Raw genomic sequence first — 26,225 nt, forward strand, 5'->3', positions numbered from 1 at the left:
TCATAGTATAGTATGGCGTTTTTTTCGGGCAAAAAAAGTCATAAATTTTTTTGGCCTCAAAAAGTGCCAAAAAACGTCATAGTATAGTATGGCGTTTTTCTCGGCCAAAAAAAGTCATAATTTTTTTTGGCCTCAAAATGTCATAAAAAACGTCATAGTATAGTATGCCGTTCTTTTCGGGCAAAAAAAGTCATAATTTTTTTTGGCCTCAAAAATTGCCAAAAAACGTAATAGTAAAGTATGGCGTTTTTTTCGGGCAGAAAAAGTCCAAATTTTTTTGGCCTCAAAAAGTGCCAAAAAACGTCATAGTATAGTATGCCGTTTTTTTCGGACAAAAAAAGTCATAATTTTTTTTGGCCTCAAAATTTCATCAAAAACGTCATAGTATAGTATGGCGTTTTTTTCGGGCAGAAAAAGTTCAAATTTTTTTTGGCCTCAAAAAGTGCCAAAAAACGTCATAGTATAGTATGGCGTTTTTTTCGGGCAAAAAAAGTCAATTTTTTTCTTGGCCTCAAAAAGTGCCAAAAAACGTCATAGTATAGTATGGCGTTTTTTTCGGGCAAAAAAAGTCATAATTTTTTTTGGCCTCAAAAAGTGCCAAAAAACGTCATAGTATAGTATGGCGTTTTTTTCGGGCAAAAAAAGTCATAATTTTTTTTGGCCTCAAAATGTCATAAAAAACATCATGGTATAGTATGGCGTTTTTCTCAGCCAAAAAAAGTCCAAATTTTATTTGTCCTCAAAATGTCATAAAAAACGTCATAGTATACTATGGCGTTTTTTTCGGGCAAAAAAAGTCATAATTTTTTTTGGCCTCAAAAAGTGCCAAAAAACGTCATAGTATAGTATGCCGTTTTTTTCGGGCAAAAAAAGTCATAATTTTTTTTGGCCTCAAAAAGTGCCAAAAAACGTCATAGTATAGTATGCCGTTTTTTTCGGGCAAAAAAAGTCATAATTTTTTTTGGCCTCAAAAAGTGCCAAAAAACGTCATAGTATAGTATGCCGTTTTTTTCGGGCAAAAAAAGTCATAATTTTTTTTGGCCTCAAAAAGTGCCAAAAAACGTCATAGTATAGTATGGCGTTTTTTTCGGGTAAAAAAAGTCATAATTTTTTTTGGCCTCAAAATGTCATAAAAAACGTCATAGTATAGTATGCCGTTTTTTTCGGCCAAAAAAAGTCAAAATTTTTTTTGGCCTCAAAATGTCATAAAAAACGTCATAGTATAGTATGGCCTTTTTTTCGGCCAAAAAAAGTCCAAATTTTTTTTGGCCTCAAAATGTCATAAAAAACGTCATAGTATACTATGGCGTTTTTTTCGGGCAAAAAAAGTCATAATTTTTTTTGGCCTCAAAAAGTGCCAAAAAACGTCATAGTATAGTATGGCGTTTTTTTCGGGCAAAAAAAGTCATAAATTTTTTTGGCCTCAAAAAGTGCCAAAAAACGTCATAGTATAGTATGGCGTTTTTTTCGGGCAAAAAAAGTCATAAATTTTTTTGGCCTCAAAATGTCATAAAAAACGTCATAGTATAGTATGGCGTTTTTTTCGGGCAAAAAAAGTCATAATTTTTTTTGGCCTCAAAAAGTGCCAAAAAACGTCATAGTATAGTATGCCGTTTTTTTCAGGCAAAAAAAGTCAGAATTTTTTTTGGCCTCAAAAAGTGCCAAAAAACGTCATAGTATAGTATGGCGTTTTTTTCGGGTAAAAAAAGTCATAATTTTTTTTGGCCTCAAAATGTCATAAAAAACGTCATAGTATAGTATGGCGTTTTTTTCGGCCAAAAAAAGTCCAAATTTTTTTTGGCCTCAAAATGTCATAAAAAACGTCATAGTATAGTATGGCGTTTTTTTCGGGCAAAAAAAGTCAATTTTTTTTTTGGCCTCAAAAAGTGCCAAAAAACGTCATAGTATAGTATGCCGTTTTTTTCGGGCAAAAAAAGTCAATTTTTTTTTTGGCCTCAAAAAGTGCCAAAAAACGTCATAGTATAGTATGGCGTTTTTTTCGGGCAAAAAAAAGTCATAATTTTTTTTGGCCTCAAAATGTCATAAAAAACGTCATAGTATAGTATGGCATTTTTTTCGGGCAAAAAAAGTCATAATTTTTTTTGGCCTCAAAATGTCATAAAAAACGTCATAGTATAGTATGCCGTTTTTTTCGAGCAGAAAAAGTCAAAATTTTTTTTGGCCTCAAAATGTTATAAAAAACGTCATAGTATAGTATGGCGTTTTTCTCGGCCAAAAAAAGTCATAATTTTTTTTGGCCTCAAAATGTCATAAAAAACGTCATAGTATAGTATGCCGTTTTTTTTCGGGCAAAAAAAGTCATAATTTTTTTTGGCCTCAAAAATTGCCAAAAAACGTAATAGTAAAGTATGGCGTTTTTTTCGGGCAGAAAAAGTCCAAATTTTTTTGGCCTCAAAAAGTGCCAAAAAACGTCATAGTATAGTATGCCGTTTTTTTCGGACAAAAAAAGTCATAATTTTTTTTGGCCTCAAAATTTCATCAAAAACGTCATAGTATAGTATGGCGTTTTTTTCGGGCAGAAAAAGTTCAAATTTTTTTTGGCCTCAAAAAGTGCCAAAAAACGTCATAGTATAGTATGGCGTTTTTTTCGGGCAAAAAAAGTCAATTTTTTTCTTGGCCTCAAAAAGTGCCAAAAAACGTCATAGTATAGTATGGCGTTTTTTTCGGGCAAAAAAAGTCATAATTTTTTTTGGCCTCAAAAAGTGCCAAAAAACGTCATAGTATAGTATGGCGTTTTTTTCGGGCAAAAAAAGTCATAATTTTTTTTGGCCTCAAAATGTCATAAAAAACATCATGGTATAGTATGGCGTTTTTCTCAGCCAAAAAAAGTCCAAATTTTATTTGTCCTCAAAATGTCATAAAAAACGTCATAGTATACTATGGCGTTTTTTTCGGGCAAAAAAAGTCATAATTTTTTTTGGCCTCAAAAAGTGCCAAAAAACGTCATAGTATAGTATGCCGTTTTTTTCGGGCAAAAAAAGTCATAATTTTTTTTGGCCTCAAAAAGTGCCAAAAAACGTCATAGTATAGTATGGAGTTTTTTTCGGGCAAAAAAAGTCATAAATTTTTTTGGCCTCAAAATGTCATAAAAAACGTCATAGTATAGTATGCCGTTTTTTTCGGGCAAAAAAAGTCATAATTTTTTTTGGCCTCAAAAAGTGCCAAAAAACGTCATAGTATAGTATGCCGTTTTTTTCGGGCAAAAAAAGTCATAATTTTTTTTGGCCTCAAAAAGTGCCAAAAAACGTCATAGTATAGTATGGCGTTTTTTTCGGGTAAAAAAAGTCATAATTTTTTTTGGCCTCAAAATGTCATAAAAAACGTCATAGTATAGTATGGCGTTTTTTTTCGGCCAAAAAAAGTCCAAATTTTTTTTGGCCTCAAAATGTCATAAAAAACGTCATAGTATAGTATGGCGTTTTTTTCGGGCAAAAAAAGTCAATTTTTTTTTTGGCCTCAAAAAGTGCCAAAAAACGTCATAGTATAGTATGCCGTTTTTTTCGGGCAAAAAAAGTCAATTTTTTTTTTGGCCTCAAAAAGTGCCAAAAAACGTCATAGTATAGTATGGCGTTTTTTTCGGGCAAAAAAAGTCAATTTTATTTTTGGCCTCAAAAAGTGCCAAAAAACGTCATAGTATAGTATGGCGTTTTTTTCGGGCAAAAAAAGTCAAAATTTTTTTTGGCCTCAAAATGTCATAAAAAACGTCATAGTATAGTATGGCGTTTTTTTCGGGCAAAAAAAGTCATAATTTTATTTGTCCTCAAAATGTCATAAAAAACGTCATAGTATACTATGGCGTTTTTTTCGGGCAAAAAAAGTCATAATTTTTTTTGGCCTCAAAAAGTGCCAAAAAACGTCATAGTATAGTATGGCATTTTTTTCGGGCAAAAAAAGTCAATTTATTTCTTGGCCTCAAAAAGTGCCAAAAAACGTCATAGTATAGTATGGCGTTTTTTTCGGGCAAAAAAAGTCAATTTTTTTTTTGGCCTCAAAAAGTGCCAAAAAACGTCATAGTATAGTATGGCGTTTTTTTCGGGCAAAAAAAGTCAATTTTTTTTTTGGCCTCAAAAAGTGCCAAAAAACGTCATAGTATAGTATGCCGTTTTTTTCGGGCAAAAAAAGTCAATTTTTTTTTTGGCCTCAAAAACTGCCAAAAAACGTCATAGTATAGTATGCCGTTTTTTTCGGGCAAAAAAAGTCAATTTTTTTTTTGGCCTCAAAAACTGCCAAAAAACGTCATAGTATAGTATGCCGTTTTTTTCGGGCAAAAAAAGTCAATTTTATTTTTGGCCTCAAAAAGTGCCAAAAAACGTCATAGTATAGTATGGCGTTTTTTTCGGGCAAAAAAAGTCAAAATTTTTTTTGGCCTCAAAATGTCATAAAAAACGTCATAGTATAGTATGGCGTTTTTTTCGGGCAAAAAAAGTCATAATTTTATTTGTCCTCAAAATGTCATAAAAAACGTCATAGTATACTATGGCGTTTTTTTCGGGCAAAAAAAGTCATAATTTTTTTTGGCCTCAAAAAGTGCCAAAAAACGTCATAGTATAGTATGGCATTTTTTTCGGGCAAAAAAAGTCAATTTATTTCTTGGCCTCAAAAAGTGCCAAAAAACGTCATAGTATAGTATGCCGTTTTTTTCGGGCAAAAAAAGTCAATTTTTTTTTTGGCCTCAAAAACTGCCAAAAAACGTCATAGTATAGTATGCCGTTTTTTTCGGGCAAAAAAAGTCAATTTTATTTTTGGCCTCAAAAAGTGCCAAAAAACGTCATAGTATAGTATGGCGTTTTTTTCGGGCAAAAAAAGTCAAAATTTTTTTTGGCCTCAAAATGTCATAAAAAACGTCATAGTATAGTATGGCGTTTTTTTCGGGCAAAAAAAGTCATAATTTTATTTGTCCTCAAAATGTCATAAAAAACGTCATAGTATACTATGGCGTTTTTTTCGGGCAAAAAAAGTCATAATTTTTTTTGGCCTCAAAAAGTGCCAAAAAACGTCATAGTATAGTATGGCATTTTTTTCGGGCAAAAAAAGTCAATTTATTTCTTGGCCTCAAAAAGTGCCAAAAAACGTCATAGTATAGTATGCCGTTTTTTTCGGGCAAAAAAAGTCAATTTTTTTTTTGGCCTCAAAAAGTGCCAAAAAACGTCATAGTATAGTATGCCGTTTTTTTCGGGCAAAAAAAGTCAATTTTATTTTTGGCCTCAAAAAGTGCCAAAAAACGTCATAGTATAGTATGGCGTTTTTTTCGGGCAAAAAAAGTCAAAATTTTTTTTGGCCTCAAAATGTCATAAAAAACGTCATAGTATAGTATGGCGTTTTTTTCGGGCAAAAAAAGTCATAATTTTATTTGTCCTCAAAATGTCATAAAAAACGTCATAGTATACTATGGCGTTTTTTTCGGGCAAAAAAAGTCATAATTTTTTTTGGCCTCAAAAAGTGCCAAAAAACGTCATAGTATAGTATGGCGTTTTTTTCGGGCAAAAAAAGTCAATTTATTTCTTGGCCTCAAAAAGTGCCAAAAAACGTCATAGTATAGTATGCCGTTTTTTTCGGGCAAAAAAAGTCAATTTTTTTTTTGGCCTCAAAAAGTGCCAAAAAACGTCATAGTATAGTATGGCGTTTTTTTCGGGCAAAAAAAGTCATAATTTTTTTTGGCCTCAAAAAGTGCCAAAAAACGTCATAGTATAGTATGGCGTTTTTTTCGGGTAAAAAAAGTCCAAATTTTTTTTGGCCTCAAAATGTCATAAAAAACGTCATAGTATAGTATGGCGTTTTTTTCGGGCAAAAAAAGTCAATTTTATTTTTGGCCTCAAAAAGTGCCAAAAAACGTCATAGTATAGTATGGCGTTTTTTTCGGGCAAAAAAAGTCAATTTTTTTTTGGCCTCAAAAAGTGCCAAAAAACGTCATAGTATAGTATGCCGTTTTTTTCGGGCAAAAAAAGTCAATTTTTTTTTTGGCCTCAAAAACTGCCAAAAAACGTCATAGTATAGTATGGCGTTTTTTTCGGGCAAAAAAAGTCAATTTTATTTTTGGCCTCAAAATGTGCCAAAAAACGTCATAGTATAGTATGGCGTTTTTTTCGGGCAAAAAAAGTCAATTTTTTTTTGGCCTCAAAAAGTGCCAAAAAACGTCATAGTATAGTATGCCGTTTTTTTCGGGCAAAAAAAAGTCATAATTTTTTTTGGCCTCAAAATGTCATAAAAAACGTCATAGTATAGTATGGCGTTTTTTTCGGGCAAAAAAAGTCATAATTTTTTTTGGCCTCAAAATGTCATAAAAAACGTCATAGTATAGTATGCCGTTTTTTTCGGGCAGAAAAAGTCCATTTTATTTTTGGCCTCAAAAAGTGCCAAAAAACGTCATAGTATAGTATGCCGTTTTTTTGGGGCAAAAAAAGTCATAATTTTTTTTGGCCTCAAAAAGTGCCAAAAAACGTCATAGTATAGTATGGCGTTTTTTTCGGGCAAAAAAAGTCATAAATTTTTTTTGGCCTCAAAATGTCATAAAAAACGTCATAGTATAGTATGGCGTTTTTTTGGGGCAAAAAAAGTCATAATTTTTTTTGGCCTCAAAAAGTGCCAAAAAACGTCATAGTATAGTATGCCGTTTTTCTCTGCCAAAAAAAGTCCAAATTTTATTTGGCCTCAAAATGTCATAAAAAACGTCATAGTATAGTACGGCGTTTTTTTCGGGCAAAAAAAGTCCAAATTTTTTTTGGCCTCAAAAAGTGCCAAAAAACGTCATAGTATAGTATGGCGTTTTTTTTCGGGCAAAAAAAGTCATAATTTTTTTTGGCCTCAAAAAGTGCCAAAAAACGTCATAGTATAGTATGCCGTTTTTTTCGGGCAAAAAAAGTCAATTTTTTTCTTGGCCTCAAAAAGTGCCAAAAAACGTCATAGTATAGTATGGCGTTTTTTTCGGGCAAAAAAAGTCAATTTTTTTTTTGGCCTCAAAAACTGCCAAAAAACGTCATAGTATAGTATGGCGTTTTTTTCGGGCAAAAAAAGTCATAATTTTTTTTGGCCTCACAATGTCATAAAAAACGTCATAGTATAGTATGGCGTTTTTTTCGGGCAAAAAAAAGTCCAAATTTTTTTGGGCCTCAAAATGTCATAAAAAACGTCATAGTATAGTGTGGCGTTTTTTTCTGCCAAAAAAAGTCCACATTTTTTTTGGCCTCAAAAAGTGCCAAAAAACGTCATAGTATAGTGTGGCATTTTTTTCGGGCAAAAAAAGTCAATTTTTTTTTGGGCCTCAAAAAGTGCCAAAAAACGTCATAGTATAGTTTGCCGTTTTTTTCGGGCAAAAAAAGTCATAATTTTTTTTGGCCTCAAAAAGTGCCAAAAAACGTCATAGTATAGTATGGCGTTTTTTTCGGGCAAAAAAAGTCAATTTTTTTTTTGGCCTCAAAAACTGCCAAAAAACGTCATAGTATAGTATGGCGTTTTTTTTCGGGCAAAAAAAGTCAATTTTTTTTTTGGCCTCAAGAAGTGCCAAAAAACGTCATAGTATAGTATGGCGTTTTTTTCGGGCAAAAAAAGTCCAAATTTTTTTTGGCCTCAAAATGTCATAAAAAGCGTCATAGTATAGTATGCCGTTTTTTTCGGGCAAAAAAAAGTCCAAATTTTTTTTGGCCTCAAAATGTCATAAAAAACGTCATAATATAGTATGGCGTTTTTTTCGGGCAAAAAAAGTCATAAATTTTTTTGGCCTCAAAATGTCATAAAAAACGTCATAGTATAGTATGGCGTTTTTTTCGGGCAAAAAAAGTCAATTTTTTTTTTGGCCTCAAAAAGTGCCAAAAAACATCATAGTATAGTATGCCGTTTTTTTCGGGCAAAAAAAGTCAATTTTTTTTTTGGCCTCAAAAACTGCCAAAAAACGTCATAGTATAGTATGGCGTTTTTTTCGGCCAAAAAAAGTCAATTTTTTTTTTGGCCTCAAAATGTCATAAAAAAACGTCATAGTATAGTATGCCGTTTTTTTCGGGCAGAAAAAGTCCAAATTTTTTTTGGCCTCAAAAATTGCCAAAAAACGTCATAGTGTAGTATGGCGTTTTTTTCGGGCAAAAAAAGTCAAATTTTTTTTGGCCTCAAAATGTCATAAAAAACGTCATAGTATAGTATGGCGTTTTTTTCGGGCAAAAAAAGTCAATTTTTTTTTTGGCCTCAAAAAGTGCCAAAAAACGTCATAGTATAGTATGCCGTTTTTTTCGGGCAAAAAAAATCATAATTTTTTTTGGCCTCAAAAAGTTCCAAAAAACGTCATAGTATAGTATGGCGTTTTTTTCGGGTAAAAAAAGTCATAATTTTTTTTGGCCTCAAAATGTCATAAAAAACGTCATAGTATAGTATGGCGTTTTTTTCGGCCAAAAAAAGTCCAAATTTTTTTTGGCCTCAAAATGTCATAAAAAACGTCATAGTATAGTATGGCGTTTTTTTCGGGCAAAAAAAGTCCAAATTTTTTTTGGCCTCAAAATGTCATAAAAAACGTCATAGTATAGTATGGCGTTTTTTTCGGGCAAAAAAAGTCATAATTTTTTTTGGCCTCAAAATGTCATAAAAAACGTCATAGTATAGTATGGCGTTTTTTTCGGGCAAAAAAAGTCATAATTTTATTTGTCCTCAAAATGTCATAAAAAACGTCATAGTATACTATGGCGTTTTTTTCGGGCAAAAAAAGTCATAATTTTTTTTGGCCTCAAAAAGTGCCAAAAAACGTCATAGTATAGTATGGCATTTTTTTCGGGCAAAAAAAGTCAATTTATTTCTTGGCCTCAAAAAGTGCCAAAAAACGTCATAGTATAGTATGGCGTTTTTTTCGGGCAAAAAAAGTCAATTTTTTTTTTGGCCTCAAAAAGTGCCAAAAAACGTCATAGTATAGTATGGCGTTTTTTTCGGGCAAAAAAAGTCAATTTTTTTTTTGGCCTCAAAAACTGCCAAAAAACGTCATAGTATAGTATGCCGTTTTTTTCGGGCAAAAAAAGTCAATTTTTTTTTTGGCCTCAAAAACTGCCAAAAAACGTCATAGTATAGTATGCCGTTTTTTTCGGGCAAAAAAAGTCAATTTTATTTTTGGCCTCAAAAAGTGCCAAAAAACGTCATAGTATAGTATGGCGTTTTTTTCGGGCAAAAAAAGTCAAAATTTTTTTTGGCCTCAAAATGTCATAAAAAACGTCATAGTATAGTATGGCGTTTTTTTCGGGCAAAAAAAGTCATAATTTTATTTGTCCTCAAAATGTCATAAAAAACGTCATAGTATACTATGGCGTTTTTTTCGGGCAAAAAAAGTCATAATTTTTTTTGGCCTCAAAAAGTGCCAAAAAACGTCATAGTATAGTATGGCATTTTTTTCGGGCAAAAAAAGTCAATTTATTTCTTGGCCTCAAAAAGTGCCAAAAAACGTCATAGTATAGTATGCCGTTTTTTTCGGGCAAAAAAAGTCAATTTTTTTTTTGGCCTCAAAAAGTGCCAAAAAACGTCATAGTATAGTATGGCGTTTTTTTCGGGCAAAAAAAGTCATAATTTTTTTTGGCCTCAAAAAGTGCCAAAAAACGTCATAGTATAGTATGGCGTTTTTTTCGGGTAAAAAAAGTCCAAATTTTTTTTGGCCTCAAAATGTCATAAAAAACGTCATAGTATAGTATGGCGTTTTTTTCGGGCAAAAAAAGTCAATTTTATTTTTGGCCTCAAAAAGTGCCAAAAAACGTCATAGTATAGTATGGCGTTTTTTTCGGGCAAAAAAAGTCATAATTTTTTTTGGCCTCAAAATGTCATAAAAAACGTCATAGTATAGTATGGCGTTTTTTTCGGGCAAAAAAAGTCAATTTTATTTTTGGCCTCAAAAAGTGCCAAAAAACGTCATAGTATAGTATGGCGTTTTTTTCGGGCAAAAAAAGTCAATTTTTTTCTTGGCCTCAAAAACTGCCAAAAAACGTCATAGTATAGTATGGCGTTTTTTTCGGGCAAAAAAAGTCCAAATTTTTTTTGGCCTCAAAAAGTGCCAAAAAACGTCATAGTATAGTATGGCGTTTTTTTCGGGCAAAAAAAGTCAATTTTTTTCTTGGCCTCAAAAAGTGCCAAAAAACATCATAGTATAGTATGGCGTTTTTTTCGGGCAAAAAAAGTCCAAATTTTTTTTGGCCTCAAAAAGTGCCAAAAAACGTCATAGTATAGTATGGCGTTTTTTTCGGGCAGAAAAAGTCCAAATTTTTTTTGGCCTCAAAATGTCATAAAAAACGTCATAGTATAGTACGGCGTTTTTTTCGGCCAAAAAATGTCCAAATTTTTTTTGGCCTCAAAAAGTGCCAAAAAACGTCATAGTATAGTATGGCGTTTTTTTCGGGCAAAAAAAAGTCATAATTTTTTTTGGCCTCAAAATGTAATAAAAAACGTCATAGTATAGTATGGCGTTTTTTTCGGGCAAAAAAAGTCATAATTTTTTTTGGCCTCAAAATGTCATAAAAAACGTCATAGTATAGTATGCCGTTTTTTTCGGGCAGAAAAAGTCAAAATTTTTTTTGGCCTCAAAATGTTATAAAAAACGTCATAGTATAGTATGGCGTTTTTCTCGGCCAAAAAAAGTCATAATTTTTTTTGGCCTCAAAATGTCATAAAAAAACGTCATAGTATAGTATGCCGTTTTTTTCGGGCAAAAAAAGTCATAATTTTTTTTGGCCTCAAAAATTGCCAAAAAACGTCATAGTAAAGTATGGCGTTTTTTTCGGGCAGAAAAAGTCCAAATTTTTTTGGCCTCAAAAAGTGCCAAAAAACGTCATAGTATAGTATGCCGTTTTTTTCGGACAAAAAAAGTCATAATTTTTTTTGGCCTCAAAATTTCATCAAAAACGTCATAGTATAGTATGGCGTTTTTTTCGGGCAGAAAAAGTTCAAATTTTTTTTGGCCTCAAAAAGTGCCAAAAAACGTCATAGTATAGTATGGCGTTTTTTTCGGGCAAAAAAAGTCAATTTTTTTCTTGGCCTCAAAAAGTGCCAAAAAACGTCATAGTATAGTATGGCGTTTTTTTCGGGCAAAAAAAGTCATAATTTTTTTTGGCCTCAAAAAGTGCCAAAAAACGTCATAGTATAGTATGGCGTTTTTTTCGGGCAAAAAAAGTCATAATTTTTTTTGGCCTCAAAATGTCATAAAAAACATCATGGTATAGTATGGCGTTTTTCTCAGCCAAAAAAAGTCCAAATTTTATTTGTCCTCAAAATGTCATAAAAAACGTCATAGTATACTATGGCGTTTTTTTCGGGCAAAAAAAGTCATAATTTTTTTTGGCCTCAAAAAGTGCCAAAAAACGTCATAGTATAGTATGCCGTTTTTTTCGGGCAAAAAAAGTCATAATTTTTTTTGGCCTCAAAAAGTGCCAAAAAACGTCATAGTATAGTATGGAGTTTTTTTCGGGCAAAAAAAGTCATAAATTTTTTTGGCCTCAAAATGTCATAAAAAACGTCATAGTATAGTATGCCGTTTTTTTCGGGCAAAAAAAGTCATAATTTTTTTTGGCCTCAAAAAGTGCCAAAAAACGTCATAGTATAGTATGCCGTTTTTTTCGGGCAAAAAAAGTCATAATTTTTTTTGGCCTCAAAAAGTGCCAAAAAACGTCATAGTATAGTATGGAGTTTTTTTCGGGCAAAAAAAGTCATAAATTTTTTTGGCCTCAAAATGTCATAAAAAACGTCATAGTATAGTATGCCGTTTTTTTCGGGCAAAAAAAGTCATAATTTTTTTTGGCCTCAAAAAGTGCCAAAAAACGTCATAGTATAGTATGCCGTTTTTTTCGGGCAAAAAAAGTCATAATTTTTTTTGGCCTCAAAAAGTGCCAAAAAACGTCATAGTATAGTATGGCGTTTTTTTCGGGTAAAAAAAGTCAGAATTTTTTTTGGCCTCAAAATGTCATAAAAAACGTCATAGTATAGTATGGCGTTTTTTTCGGCCAAAAAAAGTCCAAATTTTTTTTGGCCTCAAAATGTCATAAAAAACGTCATAGTATAGTATGGCCTTTTTTTCGGCCAAAAAAAGTCCAAATTTTTTTTGGCCTCAAAATGTCATAAAAAACGTCATAGTATACTATGGCGTTTTTTTCGGGCAAAAAAAGTCATAATTTTTTTTGGCCTCAAAAAGTGCCAAAAAACGTCATAGTATAGTATGCCGTTTTTTTCGGGCAAAAAAAGTCATAATTTTTTTTGGCCTCAAAAAGTGCCAAAAAACGTCATAGTATAGTATGGCGTTTTTTTCGGGCAAAAAAAGTCATAAATTTTTTTGGCCTCAAAATGTCATAAAAAACGTCATAGTATAGTATGCCGTTTTTTTCGGGCAAAAAAAGTCATAATTTTTTTTGGCCTCAAAATGTGCCAAAAAACGTCATAGTATAGTATGGCGTTTTTTTCGGGCAAAAAAAGTCAATTTTTTTTTGCCCTCAAAAAGTGCCAAAAAACGTCATAGTATAGTATGCCGTTTTTTTCGGGCAAAAAAAGTCATAATTTTTTTTGGCCTCAAAATGTCATAAAAAACGTCATAGTATAGTATGGCGTTTTTTTCGGCCAAAAAAAGTCATAATTTTTTTTGGCCTCAAAATGTCATAAAAAACGTCATAGTATAGTATGGCGTTTTTTTCGGGCAAAAAAAGTCAATTTTTTTTTTGGCCTCAAAAAGTGCCAAAAAACGTCATAGTATAGTATGCCGTTTTTTTCGGGCAAAAAAAGTCAATTTTTTTTTTGGCCTCAAAAAGTGCCAAAAAACGTCATAGTATAGTATGGCGTTTTTTTCGGGCAAAAAAAGTCAATTTTATTTTTGGCCTCAAAAAGTGCCAAAAAACGTCATAGTATAGTATGGCGTTTTTTTCGGGCAAAAAAAGTCAAAATTTTTTTTGGCCTCAAAATGTCATAAAAAACGTCATAGTATAGTATGGCGTTTTTTTCGGGCAAAAAAAGTCATAATTTTATTTGTCCTCAAAATGTCATAAAAAACGTCATAGTATACTATGGCGTTTTTTTCGGGCAAAAAAAGTCATAATTTTTTTTGGCCTCAAAAAGTGCCAAAAAACGTCATAGTATAGTATGCCGTTTTTCTCTGCCAAAAAAAGTCCAAATTTTATTTGGCCTCAAAATGTCATAAAAAACGTCATAGTATAGTACGGCGTTTTTTTCGGGCAAAAAAAGTCCAAATTTTTTTTGGCCTCAAAAAGTGCCAAAAAACGTCATAGTATAGTATGCCGTTTTTTTTGGGCAAAAAAAGTCATAATTTTTTTTGGCCTCAAAAAGTGCCAAAAAACGTCATAGTATAGTATGCCGTTTTTTTCGGGCAAAAAAAGTCAATTTTTTTCTTGGCCTCAAAAAGTGCCAAAAAACGTCATAGTATAGTATGCCGTTTTTTTCGGGCAAAAAAAGTCAATTTTTTTTTTGGCCTCAAAAACTGCCAAAAAACGTCATAGTATAGTATGGCGTTTTTTTCGGGCAAAAAAAGTCATAATTTTTTTTGGCCTCACAATGTCATAAAAAACGTCATAGTATAGTATGGCGTTTTTTTCGGGCAAAAAAAAGTCCAAATTTTTTTGGGCCTCAAAATGTCATAAAAAACGTCATAGTATAGTATGGCGTTTTTTTCTGCCAAAAAAAGTCCACATTTTTTTTGGCCTCAAAAAGTGCCAAAAAACGTCATAGTATAGTGTGGCATTTTTTTCGGGCAAAAAAAGTCAATTTTTTTTTGGGCCTCAAAAAGTGCCAAAAAACGTCATAGTATAGTTTGCCGTTTTTTTCGGGCAAAAAAAGTCATAATTTTTTTTGGCCTCAAAAAGTGCCAAAAAACGTCATAGTATAGTATGGCGTTTTTTTCGGGCAAAAAAAGTCAATTTTTTTTTTGGCCTCAAAAACTGCCAAAAAACGTCATAGTATAGTATGGCGTTTTTTTTCGGGCAAAAAAAGTCAATTTTTTTTTTGGCTTCAAGAAGTGCCAAAAAACGTCATAGTATAGTATGGCGTTTTTTTCGGGCAAAAAAAGTCCAAATTTTTTTTGGCCTCAAAATGTCATAAAAAGCGTCATAGTATAGTATGGCGTTTTTTTCGGGCAAAAAAAAGTCCAAATTTTTTTTGGCCTCAAAATGTCATAAAAAACGTCATAATATAGTATGGCGTTTTTTTCGGGCAAAAAAAGTCATAAATTTTTTTGGCCTCAAAATGTCATAAAAAACGTCATAGTATAGTATGGCGTTTTTTTCGGGCAAAAAAAGTCAATTTTTTTTTTGGCCTCAAAAAGTGCCAAAAAACATCATAGTATAGTATGCCGTTTTTTTCGGGCAAAAAAAGTCAATTTTTTTTTTGGCCTCAAAAACTGCCAAAAAACGTCATAGTATAGTATGGCGTTTTTTTCGGCCAAAAAAAGTCAATTTTTTTTTTGGCCTCAAAATGTCATAAAAAAACGTCATAGTATAGTATGCCGTTTTTTTCGGGCAGAAAAAGTCCAAATTTTTTTTGGCCTCAAAAATTGCCAAAAAACGTCATAGTGTAGTATGGCGTTTTTTTCGGGCAAAAAAAGTCAATTTTTTTTTTGGCCTCAAAAAGTGCCAAAAAACGTCATAGTATAGTATGCCGTTTTTTTCGGGCAAAAAAAGTCATAATTTTTTTTGGCCTCAAAAAGTTCCAAAAAACGTCATAGTATAGTATGGCGTTTTTTTCGGGTAAAAAAAGTCATAATTTTTTTTGGCCTCAAAATGTCATAAAAAACGTCATAGTATAGTATGGCGTTTTTTTCGGGCAAAAAAAGTCCAAATTTTTTTTGGCCTCAAAATGTCATAAAAAACGTCATAGTATAGTATGGCGTTTTTTTCGGGCAAAAAAAGTCAATTTTTTTTTTGGCTTCAAGAAGTGCCAAAAAACGTCATAGTATAGTATGGCGTTTTTTTCGGGCAAAAAAAGTCCAAATTTTTTTTGGCCTCAAAATGTCATAAAAAGCGTCATAGTATAGTATGGCGTTTTTTTCGGGCAAAAAAAAGTCCAAATTTTTTTTGGCCTCAAAATGTCATAAAAAACGTCATAATATAGTATGGCGTTTTTTTCGGGCAAAAAAAGTCATAAATTTTTTTGGCCTCAAAATGTCATAAAAAACGTCATAGTATAGTATGGCGTTTTTTTCGGGCAAAAAAAGTCAATTTTTTTTTTGGCCTCAAAAAGTGCCAAAAAACATCATAGTATAGTATGCCGTTTTTTTCGGGCAAAAAAAGTCAATTTTTTTTTTGGCCTCAAAAACTGCCAAAAAACGTCATAGTATAGTATGGCGTTTTTTTCGGCCAAAAAAAGTCAATTTTTTTTTTGGCCTCAAAATGTCATAAAAAAACGTCATAGTATAGTATGCCGTTTTTTTCGGGCAGAAAAAGTCCAAATTTTTTTTGGCCTCAAAAATTGCCAAAAAACGTCATAGTGTAGTATGGCGTTTTTTTCGGGCAAAAAAAGTCAAATTTTTTTTGGCCTCAAAATGTCATAAAAAACGTCATAGTATAGTATGGCGTTTTTTTCGGGCAAAAAAAGTCAATTTTTTTTTTGGCCTCAAAAAGTGCCAAAAAACGTCATAGTATAGTATGCCGTTTTTTTCGGGCAAAAAAAGTCATAATTTTTTTTGGCCTCAAAAAGTTCCAAAAAACGTCATAGTATAGTATGGCGTTTTTTTCGGGTAAAAAAAGTCATAATTTTTTTTGGCCTCAAAATGTCATAAAAAACGTCATAGTATAGTATGGCGTTTTTTTCGGGCAAAAAAAGTCCAAATTTTTTTTGGCCTCAAAATGTCATAAAAAACGTCATAGTATAGTATGGCGTTTTTTTCGGGCAAAAAAAGTCAATTTTATTTTTGGCCTCAAAAAGTGCCAAAAAACGTCATAGTATAGTATGGCGTTTTTTTCGGGCAAAAAAAGTCAATTTTTTTCTTGGCCTCAAAAAGTGCCAAAAAACGTCATAGTATAGTATGGCGTTTTTTTCGGGCAAAAAAAGTCCAAATTTTTTTTGGCCTCAAAAAGTGCCAAAAAACGTCATAGTATAGTATGGCGTTTTTTTCGGGCAAAAAAAGTCAATTTTTTTCTTGGCCTCAAAAAGTGCCAAAAAACATCATAGTATAGTATGGCGTTTTTTTCGGGCAAAAAAAGTCCAAATTTTTTTTGGCCTCAAAAAGTGCCAAAAAACGTCATAGTATAGTATGGCGTTTTTTTCGGGCAGAAAAAGTCCAAATTTTTTTTGGCCTCAAAATGTCATAAAAAACGTCATAGTATAGTACGGCGTTTTTTTCGGCCAAAAAATGTCCAAATTTTTTTTGGCCTCAAAAAGTGCCAAAAAACGTCATAGTATAGTATGGCGTTTTTTTCGGGCAAAAAAAAGTCATAATTTTTTTTGGCCTCAAAATGTAATAAAAAACGTCATAGTATAGTATGGCGTTTTTTTCGGGCAAAAAAAGTCAAAATTTTTTTTGGCCTCAAAATGTTATAAAAAACGTCATAGTATAGTATGGCGTTTTTCTCGGCCAAAAAAAGTCATAATTTTTTTTGGCCTCAAAATGTCATAAAAAAACGTCATAGTATAGTATGCCGTTTTTTTCGGGCAAAAAAAGTCATAATTTTTTTTGGCCTCAAAAATTGCCAAAAAACGTCATAGTAAAGTATGGCGTTTTTTTCGGGCAGAAAAAGTCCAAATTTTTTTGGCCTCAAAAAGTGCCAAAAAACGTCATAGTATAGTATGCCGTTTTTTTCGGACAAAAAAAGTCATAATTTTTTTTGGCCTCAAAATTTCATCAAAAACGTCATAGTATAGTATGGCGTTTTTTTCGGGCAGAAAAAGTTCAAATTTTTTTTGGCCTCAAAAAGTGCCAAAAAACGTCATAGTATAGTATGCCGTTTTTTTCGGGCAAAAAAAGTCAATTTTTTTCTTGGCCTCAAAAAGTGCCAAAAAACGTCATAGTATAGTATGGCGTTTTTTTCGGGCAAAAAAAGTCATAATTTTTTTTGGCCTCAAAAAGTGCCAAAAAACGTCATAGTATAGTATGGCGTTTTTTTCGGGCAAAAAAAGTCATAATTTTTTTTGGCCTCAAAATGTCATAAAAAACATCATGGTATAGTATGGCGTTTTTCTCAGCCAAAAAAAGTCCAAATTTTATTTGTCCTCAAAATGTCATAAAAAACGTCATAGTATACTATGGCGTTTTTTTCGGGCAAAAAAAGTCATAATTTTTTTTGGCCTCAAAAAGTGCCAAAAAACGTCATAGTATAGTATGCCGTTTTTTTCGGGCAAAAAAAGTCATAATTTTTTTTGGCCTCAAAAAGTGCCAAAAAACGTCATAGTATAGTATGGAGTTTTTTTCGGGCAAAAAAAGTCATAAATTTTTTTGGCCTCAAAATGTCATAAAAAACGTCATAGTATAGTATGCCGTTTTTTTCGGGCAAAAAAAGTCATAATTTTTTTTGGCCTCAAAAAGTGCCAAAAAACGTCATAGTATAGTATGCCGTTTTTTTCGGGCAAAAAAAGTCATAATTTTTTTTGGCCTCAAAAAGTGCCAAAAAACGTCATAGTATAGTATGGAGTTTTTTTCGGGCAAAAAAAGTCATAAATTTTTTTGGCCTCAAAATGTCATAAAAAACGTCATAGTATAGTATGCCGTTTTTTTCGGGCAAAAAAAGTCATAATTTTTTTTGGCCTCAAAAAGTGCCAAAAAACGTCATAGTATAGTATGCCGTTTTTTTCGGGCAAAAAAAGTCATAATTTTTTTTGGCCTCAAAAAGTGCCAAAAAACGTCATAGTATAGTATGGCGTTTTTTTCGGGTAAAAAAAGTCAGAATTTTTTTTGGCCTCAAAATGTCATAAAAAACGTCATAGTATAGTATGGCGTTTTTTTCGGCCAAAAAAAGTCCAAATTTTTTTTGGCCTCAAAATGTCATAAAAAACGTCATAGTATAGTATGGCCTTTTTTTCGGCCAAAAAAAGTCCAAATTTTTTTTGGCCTCAAAATGTCATAAAAAACGTCATAGTATACTATGGCGTTTTTTTCGGGCAAAAAAAGTCATAATTTTTTTTGGCCTCAAAAAGTGCCAAAAAACGTCATAGTATAGTATGCCGTTTTTTTCGGGCAAAAAAAGTCATAATTTTTTTTGGCCTCAAAAAGTGCCAAAAAACGTCATAGTATAGTATGGCGTTTTTTTCGGGCAAAAAAAGTCATAAATTTTTTTGGCCTCAAAATGTCATAAAAAACGTCATAGTATAGTATGCCGTTTTTTTCGGGCAAAAAAAGTCATAATTTTTTTTGGCCTCAAAATGTGCCAAAAAACGTCATAGTATAGTATGGCGTTTTTTTCGGGCAAAAAAAGTCAATTTTTTTTTGCCCTCAAAAAGTGCCAAAAAACGTCATAGTATAGTATGCCGTTTTTTTCGGGCAAAAAAAGTCATAATTTTTTTTGGCCTCAAAATGTCATAAAAAACGTCATAGTATAGTATGGCGTTTTTTTCGGCCAAAAAAAGTCATAATTTTTTTTGGCCTCAAAATGTCATAAAAAACGTCATAGTATAGTATGGCGTTTTTTTCGGGCAAAAAAAGTCAATTTTTTTTTTGGCCTCAAAAACTGCCAAAAAACGTCATAGTATAGTATGGCGTTTTTTTTCGGGCAAAAAAAGTCAATTTTTTTTTTGGCCTCAAGAAGTGCCAAAAAACGTCATAGTATAGTATGGCGTTTTTTTCGGGCAAAAAAAGTCCAAATTTTTTTTGGCCTCAAAATGTCATAAAAAGCGTCATAGTATAGTATGCCGTTTTTTTCGGGCAAAAAAAGTCCAAATTTTTTTTGGCCTCAAAATGTCATAAAAAACGTCATAATATAGTATGGCGTTTTTTTCGGCCAAAAAAAGTCCAAATTTTTTTTGGCCTCAAAAAGTGCCAAAAAACGTCATAGTATAGTATGGCGTTTTTTTCGGGCAAAAAAAGTCAATTTTTTTTTTCGCCTCAAAAACTGTCAAAGAACGTCATAGTATAGTATGCCGTTTTTTTTGGGCAAAAAATGTCATAATTTTTTTTGGCCTCAAAATGTCATAAAAAACGTCATAGTATAGTATGCCTTTTTTTTCGGGCAAAAAAAGTCAATTTTTTTTTGGGCCTCAAAAAGTGCCAAAAAACGTCATAGTATATATAGTATGCCGTTTTTTTCAGGCAAAAAAAGTCCACATTTTTTTTGGCCTCAAAAAGTGCCAAAAAACGTCATAGTATAGTATGCCGTTTTTTTCGGGCAAAAAAAGTCATAATTTTTTTTGGCCTCAAAATGTCATAAAAAACGTCTTTGTATAGCATGGCATTTTGTTCCGGCAAAAAAAGTCAAAACATTTTTTTGGCCTCAAAATGTCATAAAAAACCTCATAGTATAGTATGGCGTCAAAATCGGCCAAAAAAAGTCCAAATTTTTTTTGGCCTGAAAATGTCATAAAAAGCGTCATAGTATAGTATGGCGTTTTTTTCCGGCAAAACAAGTCAAATTTTTTTTTGGCTTCAAAATGTCATAAAAAACGTCATAGTATAGTATGCCGTTTTTTTTTTTTCAGGCAAAAAAAGTCCAAATTTTTTTTGGCCTCAAAATGTCATAAAAAACGTCATAGTATAGTATGGCATCAAAATCGGCCAAAAAAAGTCAAAATTTTTTTTGGCCTCAAATTGTCATAAAAATGGTCATAGTATAGTATGGCGTCAAAATCGGCCAAAAAAAGCCATACTTTAGTATGACCTCAAAATGTCATTAGCAACGTCATTGGCAGTGACTTTTTAGCACGTTCAGGGGGTCAAATTAGCTGACATATCGGCGGAAGACAAATAAAAGAGGAGAATAATAATAATCCCTTCAGTTACAATAGGGCTTCGCACAAACTTCGTGCTCGGGTACTAATAATAGCAGTGTTTTAATTGTAAATACTTCTAGTCCAGTCATCATTGCCTGGTCTCGTTTGCTCTGTTCCCCTCTGGCGGATAGATATATAAACTACATCTTCTCCCATAATGCTTTTCGTCGTTTTTTTCCCGTCATTCTCTTCCGCGAGCTCCTTGCACCAGTCAAGATGGCGGACAGACCAGGTACTGTAGTGTGTCCTCTGCTAAAATAACCACAAATTATCTCTGTTCTGTGTTTTGTTGTCGTCGTGTGTTCAGGTTTCCAGAGGCTGCGTGTGTTTCTTGTGTTAGACGGACCGTTAAAGGGTCAGGGGAAGGGCTGTGTCTGACTGAAGGCCGCACTCAGTCCTTTGAGTCACGTCAAGGACTTTGCGTGTCATTGGCAGATTCGCAGTTAAATTTAATCTGCGAGCCGCTTTCGGTAAACATGAGATTATGTGATTGTTACATCCATGTATACCGCAACATGGAGAATAGCTACATTGCACTGGGAGGGTTATCTAAAATATGAAAACTACTCATGCATAATGATGAGTAGTGTTTCTTTGTCTGTTGCTATAATGATAACTGTTATTGTACAACTAAGAACTCATTCAGTTTTCAGTCAACGTAAAAAAACACGTCCTCACACATAGAGGAACATCTTGCTTTTCTTCATTTTATAGTGTTACAGATTGAATACTCTCGGGTTCACTTATTTAAGCACCTTAGGCTCTGCTAACCATTGAGGAGACGTGCTGTTAAATATTGAAAAAGGAATTTTAACCAGGCCTGAGGATCAGAGCTGTTTGCATCAAATCAGACATGCTACCAGAGCTACAGCAGGTTTTGCTCAGTATGAACATTGGGTAATTTTAACTTTGTTGCTGTCTCCACTTGTTACCAGTTCCCGTAGCTGAGAAACGACTGATGGATGTGAAGCTGGGTGAACTGGGAACCTGGCTTGGAGCTCGAGACTTCACTCCCAATGGGGTGCTCTCTGCCATCCGCAGGGGTGAGGAAACCTGTTCTGACTGAAACTTTATTCAGGATCAGAAACTCTCTTTACATCCTCTTTACCTCCTCCGCTCAGATTCCTTCAGTTTCAATAACACAACAGGAGTGGAGTTTGCAGTTTTCAATATTCAACATGTTTCTAATTCCTACAATTTTTAAATGTCTCAGATCAGGGATTAAACCTGTTTAAGCAGGACAGTTCGCCTGAAATCATAGAATAATTCTCTTACACAAATTTGAAATCCAATCACAAATCATTATTTTATACTAAATATTCAGGGAACGTGTATATTGTGCTTTCATTATCCTCAACCTTCACAATATACTGCCACTTAGCAGCTGTTGTGAAAGGTTGTAGAATTACCCTTCAAAGAACTTTGTTTGGTCAAACATGGGGAAAAATCACTATCAACATTTGTTGCATTGATGAATATAGTCATAGAAGGATGAGGACATGTAGTGACTCCCTGCTAATCAAAGGATTCAAACCAGTGACTTCTTAATCACAAGCAACAAAGAAATTACATTTTGACTTTCTGCCATGTATTTCCTCTTTTACCATGTTCACTCACATGTTGTTAAAATCATACCATGTTGCCGTTCACCTGTAGCTTATTCTGTTTTTCTTTTTTTTGCCTCCTCTCCAGGCCATGACAGATACTACAACAAGTACATCAATGTGAGGAAAGGAGGCATCGGTGGCGTAGCTATGCTGCTGACTGGCTACGTGGTCCTCAGCTACATGTGGGAATACGACCACATCAGTAAGAAACATATACACCCTGACTTCCTATTTATGACCTTACATTTTATTAAAATAGTTTTCTGGGAGTAAATGTCACTTCTCCAATATTTTATATTCTTGCACTTCAGTCTCTCTGTCTGTAGTCCATCACTGATGTGGGAAAAAAAAACTGACTTTTAAATTGAATTTTTTAACATCCTTTATTTCTGTTTCTCCATCCTCTCTTCCAGAGCATGACCGCTGGAGGAAGTACCACTAAGCCCCTTCAGCAGCCATCAGACCTTCAGGGGCTGAAGTTGGATCTCTTAGCTCCCCCTGCTCTTTCTATTCTCAGCTCTGTTGTGTTAATATGTGACTGTTGTGACCAATAAACAATATAAAGATTCTCAACTGTGTGATAACACTTTATAAACAGTAGCTATAACGTTAATGCAAAGATAACAGGTAAATCTGTAACAAGACCATTTATTTGCACACACAGTACAGATTGTAAGAATATGTTCAGACTGTGTCCACTGACTGACTAATGAAGTTTATCCTCAGAGCCAAAGTTCTTTACTGCACACATTTTCTTAGTTAAAATGAGATAATCTGTGTGTTCATAACTGTTAACACAGGGCTTCAACATATGATGGTGACTCATTAACTATTTCCAGGATTTAAAATGTTTTCAAAAACAAAAATGTAGTGACCATCAAAGCAAAATTTGACTAGTGATACATTGTGTGAGGCAAATCAATTTCAGGTATTGATGCAGGATGGATTTGGGCTCTGATTAATCACAGTTTGAGTAGAAAAAGCATTAATTGACATTCTTGCTGCCATTTATAACTTTTTTTTTTTTTTTGTAAATTACCATTGTCAGGCTGAAGTAGCAGAGTCGAAGCACTGGTCTGTTATCACAGATGCAGTCACGTGACCCAAGGAAATATCAGCAACTACTTGCTGGACCCCGGGTTTGATTTCTATTTAAATGCCTACTTCTTCAGAGTCAGGTCATCCAACCACAGCCATTGGTGGTGTGGTCAGTGTCTTTTCTGTTCCTTGTCATTTTCACATAGCCTCCATTTGTAAGAGGCAAAAACACAGTCTTTCAGTTCAACTTCAACCTGTGGAGCAGAAGGGGCTTCCTCGCATCTCCGCTCCACTACATCAAGTGAACAAGCTGCAGCACTGTGGTGTTCGGAACTCGAGGCTGAAGGTTACTGTCCGCTCAGGAAGGCAAGATGGCCTTTAGTGCATTTGTTGGCATAGTGGCCCTTCTCGCCACACTGCGGACACAGGGAAGACAAAAGGATGAAGATATTAATGGCTCCATGTTAATAGAAAAGAAAGCTAGAAATGGCACAGGAAAGATGGAGTGAATTTAGATGCAAGCTAGTATATAGTATATACATAGTGTAGTATAGTATATATAGTATATAGTACATATTGTATATACTATATGGTAGAGTAAATTACATCCTTTTGCTGTAACAATAACTCAGAATATGTTTCTAGGACCAGAAAGTAAAGCAAAAAAACCAAAAAAATCTACTAATCGTGCAACAGTCTCCAGTTACTAGTAAAACATAAATGGAACTTTAAAAATCTGATTTTTTCACCCAGATCTTTGTCGTATAGATGTTTTTAACCAGTGTTCGTCCATTTTTTAAAATTTAAAATAAACGTTCAAAAATTCAAACATTTAAAACTGTAGGAAGACAATCCTGCACATACCTCTAGACTGCTATTGATAACATCATATTTACTTAACAATTATGACTGATATCAATTAGCAGACTAATGTTCAGATGACTCACCTTGTAGCAGGTGACTTGGTCCAGTGGACGAGGCCCTCTGTTGGCCGTCAGGTTATTTTGCTGAATAGCACCCCCTGCTGTGTTGTTCTGCGGTCGCTGGCCTGGACTGGAGTTGGTCAGCTGGATTAGAGAGAGCGACGAGCGTCCGATGGTGGGCACAGGCTGCAGGAGGAAGCAAGTAAAGAAGAACTGTTCAGCAACAAAGTAGCACGTGTAACACAGCAGCGCACTGAGGTAGAAGCTTCAGCAGTTCCTGACGTCACAAATGTAAAAGTGATCATTTCATTTCGATCAGACACTGTGCTGCCTGAATGAATGAAATTTGTTCGTGCTTGTATCCTCTCACCTTTGTCTGGTTCTGGGTTTGCTGTGGTAGAGGAGGCTGTTCAGAAGCTCCCATAGGCAACTCAAAACGAGGGCTGCAGAAAAACATCTCACTGTTAACTCTATGTAACAACTATTTGCCTCTATTCTGAATAGAATATTTCATTAAATGGTTTTAACGAATTTATCATATTCTGACGTAACTCTTAATATACTGTTATTAGGGCACAAATAGAACTATTGTGTAAGAATCAAATAAAAAAATGAGAACATACTGCATAAATTTACAGGATTTGCCCTCCGGACAAAAGCCCACCAGGTAATTCACACAGATCACCCTTCTTGTGTGTCTGTGTCTGCAGTCGGGACCTGACACAGGAAGATGGAGAAAGAGTCAAGAACAGAAATATAATAACACAGACAGATAACAGCACGTAGAAAGGTTGTTTTGCTGCTGTTCGAAACCAGCAGCAGTGGACTGCATGTATGAACAGAACGTTCTGGGACCCACCATGTTTGCAGAAGCCTCGGTCGTACCAGGGACAGTCTTTGATCTTGGACTCTGGGTCGATGTGCAGAAATGGACATTCCTTGTTGCTACACTCACCTGCAAGGATCAACACACAAGCAAAAACAAAGACAAACAGGCTCAAATCATTAACCAGCACAGCAGAAAGGAGGAAAAAATACACACTTGGCAAACTAATAACAGGATGCTGATCAACAGTCACAAGGCAAACACAGTCACTGAGCTCATCTGTGCCATTTAGAGAAAGGGAACGAACCAAACTTGGAGTAGAAGTAGCACTCAGGCATTTTGGTCATGTCGTATTCATGGAGAAACTCGCACTGGTCTCCCTTCTTGCACAGTCCTCGGAGCCAGTGCTTACACACCACCGTCTTCTCTCCACTGATGTGGCGGAACGGACACATCCCACCTGACAGTGGAAACACAAAAATGATCAACAGAAACAACTGCACAAGTTTCCTAATTCATACCCACTGGGCCGTCGCACTAATTCCTAATCGCTCCAGTTGACTGTCAGGCTACAAGAGAATTAAGTATTTTCTATTTTCATACTTAGATCTGAAAATCTTGACCTACCCTCATGATATGCATGTATCCACTGAGATGGTTGCACAAACGTAGCAAATAGCTGCATTTCATGATCTTCAGTTACTGCTAATTTAAAGCAGTCACTTCCTGCTAAAAGTGGCTTTTATTTTTGCTGTCCTGGTGGAGGGAGAACCACCCACGCCTTGCCCAAATCCCAAAACCTAATTATTGTTAACTGCATGAGAATCTTTGGCAAACTAACCGAAAAAAAAATATTATAAAATTATTGACCTGCTGCCTAAGATGCGCTCCTTATCATTTCAAATACAGGTAAGAGTCCTATCATCCATGTGACAAGACATAACATTCATATTCAGCATCAAACAAAACGCAGTATAAAAATCCATATACAAATAGAGGCAGTATTATTCAGCAACTTAACATATGGCTGAAATCAATAATATAGTATGAATGACATATGAGTCGCTCCCCTTTATAGAACTGAAACAGTAAATTGCTGAAGTATCACTTTAAGTCATTAAAGTCTAATTCTTTTCTCATTTTACTGATTTATCATTGTCCGTCAGATTGATTTAGTTATTCTCATCATGTACGACACTACATAATGTGCAGCTCAGCTTCATGCAGAACAAAGATTCCATCTACAGCTGCTGAAATGTTGTCGTGTTGTGTTTTTACCTTTCAGACAAGCTGCTCTCATGAAGAACTCGCACACAGCAGAGCCCGATTCTGCAGAAAGACACATTATTACAACCAAGTTAAGAAACTGAGAGCACATTAAGCTGTCACGGACAAAGTCCCAGCCGTTACAGTTTACCTACAACGGCTAAGTACCAGCTAGCACCCGAGCACTTACTGTCCATGCCGGGGAAAGGCAGAGGCTGAGCACCCAACTGCTGCTCCACAGCGATCTCCAGGTCGAACTTGATGTGGTCCACGTTAGCCAGTATCTCCTGCATGTCTGCATGTGTTAGTTTGCCAAGCTGCGATCAGAGAAATGTCCGTTTCTGTTAGCTAGCTTGAAGCTGAGCTACTTAGCTAAGGACTTCTTCCTCAGCCAGCTAAAGTGGTTAACGAGGCTAGCCGGGCTAACCGATACTCTAACAACAATCAGCGTGCTCCCCGACGAGAAATTGCAATAGCTGCTGTTCTTTTGTGGTTTTAAGGTGCTGTTTTGAAGAAACACCCTGGACACTGGTCAGTGTGTAACTTCTTGTTTGTCACGGAACTGCTCCTTGTTCTCAAAAGTGACTGTGAGGCGCGCTGACTGACCTCTGACCTGACGGTACAAGGCTCGACTAAACGATCGTCGAGCGGTTTGTTTAACTCACCACGTTAAAGTGCACTGAGGCAAAATGT

The 26,225-nt window shown here is 34.3% G+C and overlaps 2 protein-coding genes across 2 annotated transcripts; one reads left to right on the forward strand and one right to left on the reverse strand.

Annotated features, from left to right (window-relative positions):
- The first annotated feature begins 20,053 nt into the window (after positions 1 to 20,053).
- atp5mf (ATP synthase membrane subunit f) lies at positions 20,054 to 22,048 on the forward strand. Its single transcript, XM_041063382.1, has 4 exons — positions 20,054 to 20,104; positions 20,808 to 20,915; positions 21,565 to 21,681; positions 21,893 to 22,048. The coding sequence occupies exons 1-4, from the start codon at positions 20,089 to 20,091 to the stop codon at positions 21,919 to 21,921; spliced, it is 270 nt and encodes an 89-aa protein (XP_040919316.1). The 5' UTR covers positions 20,054 to 20,088; the 3' UTR covers positions 21,922 to 22,048.
- On the reverse strand, positions 22,036 to 26,143 carry cpsf4 (cleavage and polyadenylation specific factor 4). Its single transcript, XM_041063381.1, has 8 exons — positions 25,723 to 26,143; positions 25,545 to 25,595; positions 24,574 to 24,726; positions 24,300 to 24,395; positions 24,064 to 24,157; positions 23,811 to 23,883; positions 23,465 to 23,626; positions 22,036 to 22,933 (listed from the first exon to the last, which is right to left on the reverse strand). The coding sequence occupies exons 1-8, from the start codon at positions 25,823 to 25,825 to the stop codon at positions 22,865 to 22,867; spliced, it is 801 nt and encodes a 266-aa protein (XP_040919315.1). The 5' UTR covers positions 25,826 to 26,143; the 3' UTR covers positions 22,036 to 22,864.
- Between the last annotated feature and the right edge of the window lie 82 nt (positions 26,144 to 26,225).

The sequence above is a fragment of the Toxotes jaculatrix genome, chromosome 18, assembly GCF_017976425.1.
Source record: "Toxotes jaculatrix isolate fToxJac2 chromosome 18, fToxJac2.pri, whole genome shotgun sequence".
Classification (NCBI taxonomy): domain Eukaryota; kingdom Metazoa; phylum Chordata; class Actinopteri; family Toxotidae; genus Toxotes; species Toxotes jaculatrix.

What these genes read in the sequence shown, in the direction of transcription:
- atp5mf (XM_041063382.1), top strand. An exon ending in GCTCTCTGCCATCCGCAGGG is followed by an intron (nt 20,916 to 21,564) that starts GTGAGGAAACCT and finishes CCTCCTCTCCAG; the next exon opens with GCCATGACAGATACTACAAC. An exon ending in GTGGGAATACGACCACATCA is followed by an intron (nt 21,682 to 21,892) that starts GTAAGAAACATA and finishes CCTCTCTTCCAG; the next exon opens with AGCATGACCGCTGGAGGAAG.
- cpsf4 (XM_041063381.1), bottom strand. Translation starts at nt 25,825, where the DNA reads ATGCAGGAGATACTGGCTAACGTGGACCACATCAAGTTCGACCTGGAG. An exon ending in GAGAGCAGCTTGTCTGAAAG is followed by an intron (nt 24,727 to 25,544) that starts GTAAAAACACAA and finishes TTCCACTGTCAG; the next exon opens with GTGGGATGTGTCCGTTCCGC. An exon ending in CCGAGGCTTCTGCAAACATG is followed by an intron (nt 24,158 to 24,299) that starts GTGGGTCCCAGA and finishes TTCCTGTGTCAG; the next exon opens with GTCCCGACTGCAGACACAGA.